This window comes from Rhinolophus sinicus, linkage group LG10 (genome assembly GCF_036562045.2).
Source record: "Rhinolophus sinicus isolate RSC01 linkage group LG10, ASM3656204v1, whole genome shotgun sequence".
In the NCBI taxonomy this organism is placed as follows: domain Eukaryota; kingdom Metazoa; phylum Chordata; class Mammalia; order Chiroptera; family Rhinolophidae; genus Rhinolophus; species Rhinolophus sinicus.
Window position 1 is genome coordinate 52,016,897 of NC_133759.1, and position 13,941 is coordinate 52,030,837.

The 13,941-nt window shown below is 47.4% G+C and overlaps 1 protein-coding gene across 7 annotated transcripts in view; it reads left to right on the forward strand.

Annotated features, from left to right (window-relative positions):
- The window catches only part of FLNB (filamin B), a 125,340-nt gene that overhangs the window by 39,695 nt on the left and 71,704 nt on the right, over positions 1-13,941 (forward strand). For all 7 annotated transcript variants that reach the window (XR_012489718.1, XM_019724157.2, XM_019724160.2 and 4 more), the window contains exons 2-3: positions 9,063-9,311; positions 11,736-11,833. Coding sequence is in view for 6 of the 7 variants with exons in the window: in XM_019724157.2 (XP_019579716.2) it covers positions 9,063-9,311; positions 11,736-11,833 (347 nt within the window). In the remaining variant the exon portion in view is untranslated. The remainder of the gene's footprint in view (positions 1-9,062; positions 9,312-11,735; positions 11,834-13,941) is intronic.

Genomic DNA, 13,941 nt, shown 5'->3' on the forward strand with positions numbered 1-13,941 from the left:
TAATGTTATAGCAATATCACAGTAGTCGTAATATTCCCTACTGACACAGGGGAACCCTCATCAGGCAGAACGCTCCCTGCTTTGCTGCATCTAGTATCTCACAGCAGTTCTATGAGGCGAGTCCAGTTCTGACTCTCATCTTAGAGACGAGATGGAGAGTAGGGTAAAGACCCCCCAGTCCCGGAGCTGTCAGTGGCCGCGCCTGGGAACGGAAGCTGGCTTCTCCGGACGGCAGGCAGGGCCTCTGAACTCTGACTGCCCCATCACTGACTAACTTAGTGTCCCTGACCCTGGGTTACTTGGCTTCCAATTATTTCAGCAGCTGAGCTCCTCTTTGTTTGAGTGGGTTCAGCCCTGCTGGTGCTCTTTATGTGTGGATGTTGGTGTGGAATTCCACCCGTGAGGAGGAGCCTGGTGTCTGGGCTGCGAGTGCCCTGTTGCGATTGGGTACAAGTGTGTCCAGAGGCTTCCTCGTGTAATTGTGCGTGGAAGGTCCAAATATGGGGGTACAGAGTGGAGCCTTCAGCTGAGCTAAAGACCTGGTACAGGGAGGAACTGTCCAATAAGTGTCACTATAGGTGAAGTGGGGAACGTGCCCTGTATCTGTCCTTTGAGAATCCTTTGAGAATTTCCTTTCCTTCAACTTCGTCCACTTTCTGTTGGTAATGGCGAGAGCCAGCAGTTATAAATTATTTGGAATTTCCCCCAGCTTGGTTCCCTTTCAAGACTTTTAAATTGAGAGTTTTACTCCTTTTATGACTTCACAATCTTTGGGCAGGCTGCCATTTCTATAACAGGCGTGTATGAATTGTAACATAAGGTGAGGTGGGGGGAACAATACAAACTGATTTCTCCCCTTTCAAACCTAAGAAGTCACCTCGATCTGATTTTGTAACAAGGCTCAACTTTTAAAGTTTGCAGTGGAAGGGTGAATGCCTATCCTATTCATCATCATTATTATTTTTTAACTTTTAATTATAAAAGGAAATAAAAAAAAACCACCCTCAGGGAACATGGCCTAGCATGAGCGACAAAAGGCAAAAAGTTTTGTTTTTCCTTTTTCCCTTAAAAGATCTTCAGTGTCTTACCCTGGGCAAGGGAACGCTGGTTTTCATTATAATAATGTTGTCATCTCTTTGTGGAGTGTTTTAAAGCCAATTTAACTGATTTTCTTACTTAAAAGAATAATTTATATTCAGCACAGGGCCTGGCACCCAGTAGGCAGTTAAGAAGTTATTTGTTAGATGAATTGAGCTTTCAAATATAGGAGTGACCCTAATTTCTATTTTCCGGGGAAAACACAGGCTGATAGCTTTGGGCTGAGCTGTCTTCTGCCTTCCCTGATTCCCTGTGCCCAGCAGTGGGGCAGGCACGCCCCCCCCCCCCAAGACAGGGACAGGGTTAGAACCCCCAGTTCGAGGGTGCAGTAGAGGCTGAGTCAGTCATGCTGAGACAAGGGGATGAATGTGACCCAGCTTAGACTCCTGCTTCCACCTCCCAGGCTTTGTACACGACTTTCTGTGCTGTCCATCCACCACGTTTTTCTCCCAGAACCATGGCAGGTTAGGGATTGTGGGAATGATTGGGGTTTTGAAGCCCTGCCTGGGTTCCCCTCCCAAGTACAGCTGCATACTGGCTCAGGGCCCTATGGGTGGGTCCCTTCCCTGTACATAGACTCCTCATCTGTGAAATGGGACTCATGCTGCACTCAACTCATAAAGCCCTCTGACGGAATGTGTAGTCAGAGAACTGGGGGAGGTGAGAGTTTGGGCTCTGGCTAGAGAGATAACTGGGTTTCAATCTAGGCTCTCCTCCATGTCACTTTTGGCAAGTACCTCTACGCACCTCTGTTTTCTCAACTGTAAAATGGGATTAACTGTAAAAGCCACCCTCGAAGTGTTGCCATGAGGGTTATACGGGATGAGGCATATGGCACAGGGCCAGGAAGAGAGCGCTGCTGTTGTATTTTGGTTGTTGATGTAAAGAGGGGAGGCGCTTAGGATTCGTCCCCTCACCGCTTTCCTCCAGGGCTTCTCTGTGGGCTGCACACGCATGTACAGGGTGGACAGTGAACTGGGTTTCAGGTGTGGTGGCCTTGCCACATGACAGACTGAGCCAGAGTCAAAAGGTGACGAGGACCTCCGTTCACAGCCAGCGTTTATTATTTCAGCTGGATGTATTCTCAGAGCAGTTGTGGCTGGAAGCCGCGAACCTTGTGAGCTCCTGCTGGGGTGTGCCCGCAACCCCAGTGGAATCGGGGCTCTTCCACTCCCTGCTCGGGGGCAGGGGTTCCTGGGCCCCTGTCCTCCTAGTCACCCATAGGGACTGTGGTAGCAATGGAATGAGTGCAGGGACTGGTGTCTTTGAGGTCCAAAACCTAGTTAAGAAGGCACTGCTGTGACCATTTTGGAGTATCTTTCCTTTTTCCTTTTTTCTCTAATCTTTTTAAGAAGGTTAGAGTCCTTATTCTAACTTTTTAAGGCTTTCCCAGTAATACTAAGTAGGAAGAGACTAAGTACGAGGACCTTTAATATACCCATCTCATTTAGTCCAATGTAGCTTTGTCTCTGGATGTAAAGTAATTCTCAAAAGTGGCACTGCAAAGAAAGCCCACTGGGTGATGCAAGCGTAACTTTTTTTTTTTTTTTAAGGAGGGTGCAGCTCACCCTCAGGCCCATGTGGGGACTGAACCGGCAAACTTGGTGTTATCAACACAACGCTCTAACCAGCTGAGCTAACCGGCCAGGCACAAACGTAACTTTTGAATAAAGGATGCCTCTTCACCAGAAAATAGGGTGTTGGAAACAGGTAAATCACACCATCATACCATGTGTGAAGCAGTGCACTGGCCGTGAGAGCTATGATCTGAAAGTCCACCACCAACTCTGCTCCAAAATAAAAATCCGGTTTTTATGCAATAGTTTATTCCAATTATTCCAGACAAGAATTGTCCAGCAAGTGAGAGAGAACAGAAGGCAGGGTTGGCAAAGTGGGAAAGTTGAAGTCTGAGGTTGTGCATCAAGAATGTGGAAGGGCCTCCAGTCGACGTCTCAGACCAGGGCTTTGGGACGGTTCACTCCGTTCTGTTGCAGAGCCGGCCCGGCTGCCAACCCCCTGGCTTTCCCCGGGTAGACACTCGCCATCTGTCTGCGCAGTCATCTTCCTCGCTGACCTTCCGTGCCCCACGCCTTGTGCGTGGCAGACACTGGGAATCCGTGTTGGCCGTCTTTCTTGCTGACTCCAGAGAGGACCTCAGAATCTTTCTCAATACACTGTTTTCACCTCACATGCGAACACCATTTGCCACCCGTAGTCTATTGTATCATCTCCTGAAAAATTCCTACCATTAAAAAGGCCTTCAGAATGGACTTTTTATTAACGGAACTCTGACCTAGTGATGTGTAAAAAGTGTTAACTCAAACAGTTCCTTTGTCTTAATGAGTAGTTCCTGAGCAGGAAAAAGAATCGGAAACCCAGCCGACCCCAGTGGCCCCACCCACTCTTATTTTATTGTGGCCTATATTTTACCTCACCGATAGAAACAGGCCTGTGTGACTTCAGGTCTTCAAGTACCAGGACATCCTCTTGTTATAAACTGCTGTAACTAAGAGATTGAAAAACTAGACAGTGGCTTTTTTGGTCTTCAGGTTGGTGGGGCACCCTCTTCTGGGACCCCGGTTCGTCCCATCACCTTGCCGGGCCTCCCTCCTGGGGCAGGCCACGCTATGTAACTGTGATGTCTGCTGCTCTGGCTGGCAGTAGCGGGGAGACGGCTTGGAGGAGGCACACCCACTGCCCAAGGCCCGGAAGTGATGGCGCGCTCCCTTCTGCTCGCTGTTCATTGGCGAGGCAAGCCCACCACCAAACTGTAAGGGAGGCTGGAAGGGTCATCTAGCAGGAAGCCGGGTTCCTGGGAGAAGGGGAGGATGGATTTCAGTGGCCTCAGCCACAGATATCCTTCAGTCATCAGAGAAGTGACTCACCTGGTTCTAACTCTAGGTCTTGTCCTTTGTTGGTTTGAGCCCCGGGAGAAAAGCCCTGAGCAAGGGGAGAGAAGGCAGCCTGGCCCCCTTCATCCTGCCCTGGGACCTGTGGGGCACTTGAGCCAAAGGGTACAGTCCATCCTCTGCTGTGTGAATGGAAGGACTGTCGCATCCCCGGAAATGTGACCCCCATTCAGGGCAGCTGACTGAGACAATCCTCCTCAACGTGGCCTCAGGAATGACTGGCATCTGGGCTGGGTTTTGACTGTGAAACTAAGGAAAGTGGTCAGCGGCCTCCTTTTAGTTCAGGACACTCTCGTTTGGACAACTGAGGCCTCCACTTCGGCCATGGTTTGTTCAGGCTGGGAAAGAAGGCAGGATGGTGAGGAACGGCAAAGCCCACCTGGCCATGGCAGTGAGCGCCGGGTCTGCAAGCTGGGTCCTGGGCCGAGGTGATCTGAGCTCTGCCCTGCGAGGTTAACTTGGGGCAACCCTTCACAGGATGCTGCTGCTGTCACCTCACCCAAGCAATCGGTGCTGACAGGAAACCCCAGTGCAGACGTGCAGGTCAACACCTTCAATGGCTGAGCTTTCACTTTTTCCTCCTGCCTTTGTCCTTTTTGTCTCAAGGTTGATAAAAGCATGTTGAAATCAGCGGTGGCAAAAATACGAGTGGTTGATGAAAACTGACCGTGTGGGGGTCTGAGTGTTGGAGATGTGTTACCTACCACGTTTAGCATTCTGAGTAGCCTATGCTTGTGTTCCAACATTATCTCCAGGGTGGATTGGATCGCTTGGCCAGGATCCGAAGGCTTGCATGGTGGCGCTGAGCCTACACCTGCAGAGCCTACACCCTTAACCTCTCCCCCGGCCTTCCCTTCTGTGCCACAGGCTGTGCTGTCTGCTGGGGCTTCAAAGGTGGCTGCAGTCCAGAGCAATTTAGAATTCTATCTGAAAAGGCTGCATGTGCGTACTTTTTGCATCCCCTCTGCAACAGGCTGCACTGCCTTTCAGAGAGTACTGTAGGTGAGAGGGTATGGAGCTGTGTGTGTGGGAGCTGGTTCTCTCAAACAGACAAGGCTTCAGGCTGTGGGATCAGCGGGGAACAAAATGACCCATTCCTGCCTTTGTAGAACTTACACTGAGCAGAGAAAGCAGACACGATACCAGTGGTTGTTTAAGCATCTAGTTGTAGGTGCACTAAAAGCGGAGGGCACATGGTAGTGAGGGGTGTTGAACAGGGGATCTATTCTAGTTTTGCAGAGTTGGAGGTAGAAGAGGCATTAGCCCAGTCAAGAGAAGGGAGAAGGGAGAAAGTTCCAGGCCAAGTGGACTGTGGCCAAGGATGGAGGGTGAGACTGGGGCAGTGTGAAGCCAGGAAGTCAAGGAGGAACCAGACCCAGCCCATGTGGGCTGCTCTTTGTACCATATTGTCTTTCAGGAAGGTCTGATAAATTATCAGTAGTTCTGTTGTTCCGTTTGGCTGGTGGTTCCTCCCTGTGGGGGGTCTCAGGCCATGTTGGTCTCCTAAACTGCCCAGCCCAGACATGTCCCCCTTCACCTCCCTTACATGTCCTGGGTTCACTGCAGTGTTGTGCCTCAGCCTCGTCTGGGAACCAGGAGAGTAGGGAACCCAAAGGCTCATGACCATTCTGTGAATTGCTTGGCTCAGAGAAGTGACACATTGAACATTTCATCCTCCTGTTAATTCACAAGGTACTTTCTTTCCTTGTGTTTTCTGCTTGCACACAACACTAGTAGCATTTTAGCTTCCGGACTTCTGGTTCCAGGGAACAGTGTTTGGCACATAGCAGGTACCAAAAAGTTAGGTGAATGAAGTAAGGGAGGGGAAGGAGGTACTCTGCACCGGGCATCGTGTTCTACTCATGGCGTCCTCTAACCCACCTACTCCTACCGCAGCCCTGTGAAGTGTGTTCACTGGGATCAATCCCATCTGGTAGAGGAGAAAAATAAGGCCCAGAGAGGGTCGGTGGGTTGTTCAAAGTGACATACCTGGTTGAGCTGCTGACTCCAGGAGCTGTACTTGCAAACAGTACCACACTGTACTGTGCCACACTGCCCCTCAGTGGGTGACAGATAAGAGGGCAGGGAGCAGAGCCTGTAGCAGTCTGTTCCCCAGATGGCCAAGTCAGAGTGCAGAGTATGGTCTTGGTGAATTGTTGTCTGAAACCCGTACGTCTCCTTGATTCCTGCAGTCACGTGGCTTTTTCTGACCCAGTAGTGAGCTGCATTGTGGCCAGTAGATGACCTGCTGTCCTTACCCAGGAGAGCAAAAATGTGAATGGTGTCTACTCAGGCCTTGTGGGCCCCCACACCTACCACCCAGGAGAGAAGGCTGGTATGGTGCACGACGTAGTAGGTGCACAGATGGTAGAGTAGATGACATGAGTAGAGAGAGCTGAAAGATCACCATCCCCCGTACCTCTGGGGAACTTGTCTACAAAGGTGACGGTTCCAAGATGCTTTTGAAGATGGCCTAAAAATAGCCGGTTTCCACCCCCACAAATGCACCCATTCCAGAATTTTGCTTAACAAGGCCTGGAGAACGGATGTCCTGAAATGACGTGAAAACATTCCATCCTAGAATTTGCAGTAGCTCAAGTTAACTTTCTAGCTTAAAAAAAAAAAAAAAAAAAGCCTCTGCCCTCACTTCTAAGCAATGCTGGATAATTTTAAGTAGTTCCAGAAGGTGTATGTGGCTTGAGGGTCAGTGTTGTCCAGAGCCAGGACCAGTTATGTGGGGATTGGGATGGGTTGTGATTTGGGGAGGAGAAAAACTTGTGGCCAGATTCCAACCCACAGACAATCTAAACAGATTCTAGGAGGTGGGGCAGACATAACCAGCATTGGCTTATTGTATTCCTGAAAGAGTCTCTCACTAACTCACTGAGGTGGAATCCTGCCTGCCGGGAGAGGCTTCTGGCCGACCTGGCCTTTTCCTCTTTTTACATTTCTGCTCCATGTTTACACTCCATCGCAGAGCACACTCAGGTCCGGAAATGCTGTAATCCTTTGTGATCAGCAGACTTCGGCACCATGATGCTGTGTAGCATTTCAATTTCAAGGCATTGGGAGTCTCCAATTTCATGTGGGTGGGGTTGGGGGAGGCCTTTTGGGCAAGTCGCCATCTTTTTATTGTTCCAAGAGTTCAGTAAAGCATTTGAACCTTCACCTGTCAAAATCACTTGGAGTGAGGATTGCCCTCCCTCCAGCTTCTTAGAATAGCAGAACCAAAGTATCGTTTATCCCAATGAGACTTTAATGGGGGTTTTCCCGTTTGGACACCCACCTTGAATTCATTGGAAACAGAAGTTCTAGGCATTGTATTTTTCATGAATTTGGCTTAGACTTTTACTGGGTAACATTTCTCCTAAAGTCTTTTCGAATAAGACTCATGTCTCATTTTTTTAGACCAACATGTATAAAGCTGGGTAAAAATAGAGCAAACTGGTCTCATGTTTTAATGCATGAAAGAAATCTGCAAGTTTGTATTTGAAAAACATTTAACACTTAAGTTAAACCATTTGATCTTTGCAGACTATGGCTGCCTATGGCTGGATGAGACTTTGGCCTGTTCAGACCACACCCCAGCGGGACACCCCCATTGCCCTGGTTAGCAATAAGCATACACACACCCCCTACTGCTCTTCTCCTTTTAGCTTGAATAAAGGAAACTGGCATGGAAAGTCAGGTGACCTGGAATTTCTTATGATCAGTTGGTAACACTTTAAAGACAACTCATAATAGGACATCTAATCTGAAAAATGCAGTCACGGTCAAGGACTGCCCGCTGGAGAAATAAATGTATGGTCTGGTGGGATGAATTCCTTGCATACCTGAGTTCTGAGCAGGGTCCATGTTTTATGCAGATTATGGACCACAGGACTTCAGAAGCAGAGCAGGTTTCGTGATCACACAACCTGTGCAGCTATACAGGGACCCATGCTGAGAAGGGGCTGTGCTTGGTTTAGTAACGCTCTGCTCTTGCCATCTTGAACTTCTTAATACTTTTTGGACGAGGAGTCCTGCATCTTCATTGGTCATTGGGCCCATGAGTTAGTGTAGAAAGTCCTGCTTAAAAGCTATTATTTTTACAATTCATTAAGTGGACTATCCCAGAGCACCTTAACTTTGAATGAGGGGTGCTCGATTTTAGTTTGTCTTACCAGCCAGTTCATGATAATCTTTACTCTGTCCAGGTTTACATGATCAAGTGTATTGTGATTGAATTGGCAACCATGAAATTACCTTTGGTTTATGTGGTTTTGGTTATGGCCTTTTAAGAGGTCTTTTGTTGTGAGAGACTATAACAGTAAACAGGTTAATTTAAAAAGAAACAAAGCCCCCACCCTTTCAGTTTTGAGTGGCATGCCATTTACGCCTTGTCCGCATGTGTGTGTATTTTTCATGTGGTTGGGTTTCCTATAACGTGCAGTTTGGCGTAAGAGTATGTTTAACCAATATTCAGGTGACTTGCGGTGGGTGGGTGGGACAGGTGAGAGGAGCTCCAAGAAAAAGAAGGCTCAGGTTCTGCCCAGCAGATGCTCACAGCCCTGGAGTTGGGAGTGGGGGGCTGAGGAGTGAATGGTCCTTGTTTTGAGAGGACCCTGGCATAGTCACACATAGGCTGGTGGGAGCACACCACCAAACCGTCAAATCTGGCCTTTGAATGAAGAGTCAGGATTTGTGTCACAGGAGGATGGAGTGAAAGGGCTTCCCACCAAAGGGAACATAAAACACTTTAATATTTTTAAAAACATTTTTATTATGGAAAGTTTCAAATATAAAAATACAGCAGTAGAGACAGTAGCGAAATGCATCCTTAGGTACCCATGATCCAATGCCACCAGCTTACAACAAGATGGGAAAAACGTCTTGTTTTACCCATTCCCGTCCTCAAGTATGTGAAGCCAACTCCAGCCTTGCAGCCTTTCACTCTTTGAATTGTTCAGTATGGTTCTCTAACACGAGGGCTTCACCTACTTTTTCACAAAGAGCATGGGTCACGCTTACTTGTGCCACCCAGAGGAATGACCACACCTGTGCCTCTCTTCCCAGACAGCAAAGCCATTGTGGATGGGAACCTGAAGCTCATCTTGGGCCTGGTCTGGACGCTGATCCTGCACTACTCCATCTCCATGCCCGTGTGGGAGGACGAAGGGGACGACGATGCCAAGAAGCAGACGCCAAAGCAGAGGCTGCTGGGATGGATTCAGAACAAGATCCCCTACTTGCCCATCACCAACTTTAATCAGAACTGGCAAGATGGCAAAGCCCTGGGAGCCCTGGTCGACAGCTGTGCTCCAGGTAAGCGCCGTGGCTGCCTGAGCCATCTCTTCAGGGCGAGGGTATGTGGGCTGGAAACCTCTTGGTTTTTCAACGGGAAAGCGAGGTTTGCTGTGATTGCTGTATTTCTCCTGGTTTTAGCCCATTGTAAGATACCTAAAGGAACTAAAAGTGGTTCCGTTTACCTTTCCAATGGCAGGTCTTGTAGGTGTATCCATTCATTTGTTTGAGCACTGGATTCAGTTATTTATTCAAATTTCCAGTGAAGGCCTTAATGCTTGGAGCAGGCCTTGGGTTTAGCTTCAAGACTCAAGTCCTGTTTCTTCCCACAGTTGGTGCCTAGTTTCCCGCTGGCTTTGGCAAAAACATGTGACCCTGTTAGGTGGCTTGGCATGAAAATCTAAAAACTTCCATTGAGTGGAAAGTACCCATTTTTATCAACCACTGGGTTGACTATATATGGTTTTCTCCACCCTTCTCTCTGTGTTGCTGTGAAATAGCGCTTGGTCAGGATCCAGTTGGAGGCCTTTCCTCCCTTTTCTGAGTGGGTGAGCGTACCCCAAGGCTGTAATTATCCTCATGTAGGGTTTAGATTGATGGGTAGTATTTGCTGGTACACACTCAATAGAAAAACCAGAGCCTGTGTTTATATGTACCCCCCAGAATTGTTTTGAAGTAAAAAACTCTAAAAACCCTATTTTCCATTTACTGAGCGCTCTGTATGTGCTGGGCACATTAGTATGTAGTGAGCTGGTGGTTCTCCACGCAGATCTCGCTCGTGTCAGTCGGACAGGGAAGGAGGGCTGACTCCAAGCCTCATTCTTCCTTGAGAGTCTAGTGTCATCCAGAAGTCAGTCACAGCTCAGCAGTAGTTCATTTCTCAGTGTCCTCGTCCTTGCTTCCATCTAGTGACACACTGTAGGACGCCTATTTCCAGTGTAAACCTGGGAAGTTCTGCTCCAGTCCTGTGTTTCTTGTGCTTACAAAGGTTTTAAAGATAATGTTAGGGTTTGGCCTTTGAGCAACTGGATTTTTTAATTATACAGGATACTAGTCCAGTCTTTTTAGATATATCCAGGGATGGGATTGTGATATTGTGACTTAAAATGAGAAACATATTATTGGTTTTCATCCCCTTTCCTGGCCCTGAGCTCCTAAAACCCTTGGAATTTCCTTAAGTGGTAAAAACTGTGATAATGGTCTTTCAACCACTCCTGAGTTTATGCTAATGGGGTGACTTTTGGAAAAGGCCCTAAGGATGGGGGCTGGTTTTTGTCCAGAGGAACCATCCAATGATTAGAGGGCTGGCACTTGCAGCTCTGTCCTCTGACTTCCAGGAAGGGAAGAAAGGGCCTGGAGGTTGAGCTAATCATGAATGGTCAGTGATTTAATCAATCCTGCTTATGGAGTGAAGCTTCCACAAACATCCCTGAACTAGGGGGTTTAGAGGGCTTCCAGGTTGGTGAGTACATGGAGGTCCTGAAGGGTGGCACGCTCAGAGAGGGCACGGATGCTCCTGGTCCCGTCTCCTACCTCGCTCCATGCATCTCTTCCATCTTACTCATCCTGAGCCTGTATCCTTTTATAATCGGATAATCTAGTCAATAAACTGCTTGCATGATTTCTGTGAACCATTCTGGTGAATGATCAAACCTGAGGAAGGAGTTGTGGGTTTGTAGCCGGTCAGTCAGAAACCCAGGTGGACAACCTGGACTTCAGATTGATGTCTGAAGTGGAGAGGGGGTGCAGTCGTAGGGTACTGAGCTGTAACTTTCAGGGTCTGATGCTATCTCCTGCTAGATAGTGTCAGAATCGAGTTAAATCGTAGGACACCCAGCTGGTGTCATCCCCCCACATTTGGTGCCCAGGGTACATAAGTGCGAATGTGGAAGGTCAAAAAAAATCTCTCCTGCGAAAAGGTACCAGGCCCAGATGGTTTTACAGACTGTTTATTTATACCATACTATTACGAAATGGATTCTCCTTATGCGACTACAAGAAGATAACATCCTGGAGGATAGTCTCAGCCATGACAGAGTAGTTCTACCCTTGCATGCGCATATCCATGATACAGATAGATGTTCCTTGATTTACAGTGGGATGATGTCCTGATAAACTCATTGTCAGCTGAAAATATTGTAATTTGAAAAAGCGTTTAGTCCACCTACCTTACCAAACATCACAGCTTAGCCTACCTTAGCCTAACCTACCTTAAATATGCTCAGGACACTAACATTAACCTACAGTTGGGCAAAATCATCTTAATGCTGTAGCCCAGCCATCACGAGAGTATTGCACTTCGTATTGAGAGCCTGGGAATAGATCCAAATTCAAAAAGAGGAGCACAGTTTCTGTCGAGTGGTGTCTTGCTTTTTCACCATTGTAAAGTCCAGAAAATTCTTCAGTCAGCTAATGCTAACAGCATCTTTTGTGTTATGTTAACAGGTCTGTGCCCAGACTGGGAATCCTGGGATCCACGAAAGCCTGTGGATAATGCACGAGAAGCCATGCAGCAGGCAGACGACTGGCTGGGTGTCCCACAGGTATGTATACGAGCATGTCACGTCCCACAAGGCGGTTTCCACCTTCCAGCTTGTTCCAGGACTCTGTGGGTCCTGCAGGCAGTCTGGCCTTCAAAGAGCATTGTTCATGGCATGCCCCCAGCTTCCTCAGCTTACCCATAATAATAGGTTCTCATTGATTTAAGTGATTGTGGGTCATCCAGAAATCTTCACTCTTTGTCCCATGCTGCAAATTTCCTAGTATTTCTGCTCCAAAAATCTCAAAGCCTATCTTTGGGCATCAGACTGCAAATGAAGACTAGAATGATTAAGGTGAGCCATAAGAAATTGCCAACATTTGACCACTTTTTAGTTTAAAAAATATTTTTGACTCAATATCTTAGGGAAAGTCACAGGGCTTAGAATGTTTTAAAAAAACTTAAACCAGGATAACCTATAATGACTGAGAATTGTGGAAGAATTTGTAATGCCAATAATCCTATCACAGACATATAACAAGAGAACTTGGAAATTTAGTAAGTCTTGGCTACCATCTGCAGTAGCCACATTGCTTTAGTTGAGGCCTACGCCCTTCCACGGAGTCTAAAAATGCTCCTCCTGACGATTAAACACCATGACTCCCACATTCAAAACCCTGGTCAAGAAAAGGGTCGGTCAGTGCCATGGGAATGGATGACCTGACTGACCACAGGCTCCATTAAGGTGTAAAGTTGCTGTTCAGAGCCAAGTTCAGTGCAGTTTGGAATAGGATTCCTTGGACGGTAGAAAAACTTGCTATATTCCTTGGGTTTGGTTTTGGCATCATGTCTCTGCTTCATGGCCTGTTTCTTGGCTCTTCCATCTTCAGGAAGTGGTGTGGTATGTTTTTCATCTGTTAAACCTAAAACCATCTCCTTTTGACGTTCATGTGACCTTGGCAGTCGAGTTGTTGAAGGAGCTGCCTGGAAGAAATGCCAAGTCCGCTCACATCCTACACGTTACGGAGCGTGTTGAAGGCAACTTACAAACCCAGAGAGCCACTTTGTTGTGATAGGCCAGTAATCACCAAAATGTGTACTGGTGTGTTTTGTTGTTGTTTTGTTTTACTTTTTTTCTTTATCGTGGGATGAGGGACACTGGGTCCATATGTCCCTCTGCATTTGCTTAACTTGGTTTATGAGACAGAGTCTTCTGTTTGTCTCAGGAGGTATGGCTTACCTCTTGTTGGGGCGGGAGGAATTTTTGTGCTGTTAGGGCTGGGTCAGGTGGTAGAACGAAGGCTATGATGCCTTCTGAGAGGCCCCCGATCCAGCTTGGGTGGTAAAGAACTTGACTGATATTCTTGCTCCTAGGCTGAATATCAGGAGAAATTCACCCCCTGCCTATTTTCTCAAGGCTCCTAATGTATTGAGACTGCTTAGCTCTGGCTGCCATAACAAAATACTATAGACTGAGTGGCTTAAACAACAGACATTTATTTCTCAGTTCTGGAGGCTGGAAGTCCAAGATCAAGGAGCCAGCCGATTCAGTTTTTGGTGAGGGCTCTCTTTCTGGCTTGGGGGAGGGACGGAGGGAGGGAGAGCAAGAGAAAGGGAGAGAGAGAACCGTGAGCAGGCAAACACACACATTCTGGCCTTCCTTTTCTTACACCCGCACTAGTCGTATCACGGGGGCTTCACCCTCATGACCCCATCTAAACCTGCCCACCTGCTAAGGGCCCCACCTCCAAATACATTGGAGGTTAGGGCTTCAGCATGTGAATTTGGGGAGGGCACAAAACCTTAGTCTATAAGACCACATATCGAATATGTGACCATGTCATCTTCTTGTTTTTATTTTAATTTTTTGATTAGTAGCTGAGTTAGCAGAAATACAGGCAATGGATAGATGAGCAAAGGAAAAAGGCCAGTTTTTGTGCTTTTTAAAATAATATGCTCTCAGCCCATGTGTACTTTTTCTTTATCCTCCACATTTTGTGTAGCTTATCCCTTCTGGAAAGTTTGACCAGGGAAGTGAGTAGGCATTTTTTGCTGGCAGGGTGGGCATGCACCTCTGGAAATTACATACAGAATTGTCTGGAGAGGGTCCTCAGCTTCCAAAGGGAGTGGTGACACCTCTAAAAGGTTAAAAGCACTGGTCTTGGCATGTTC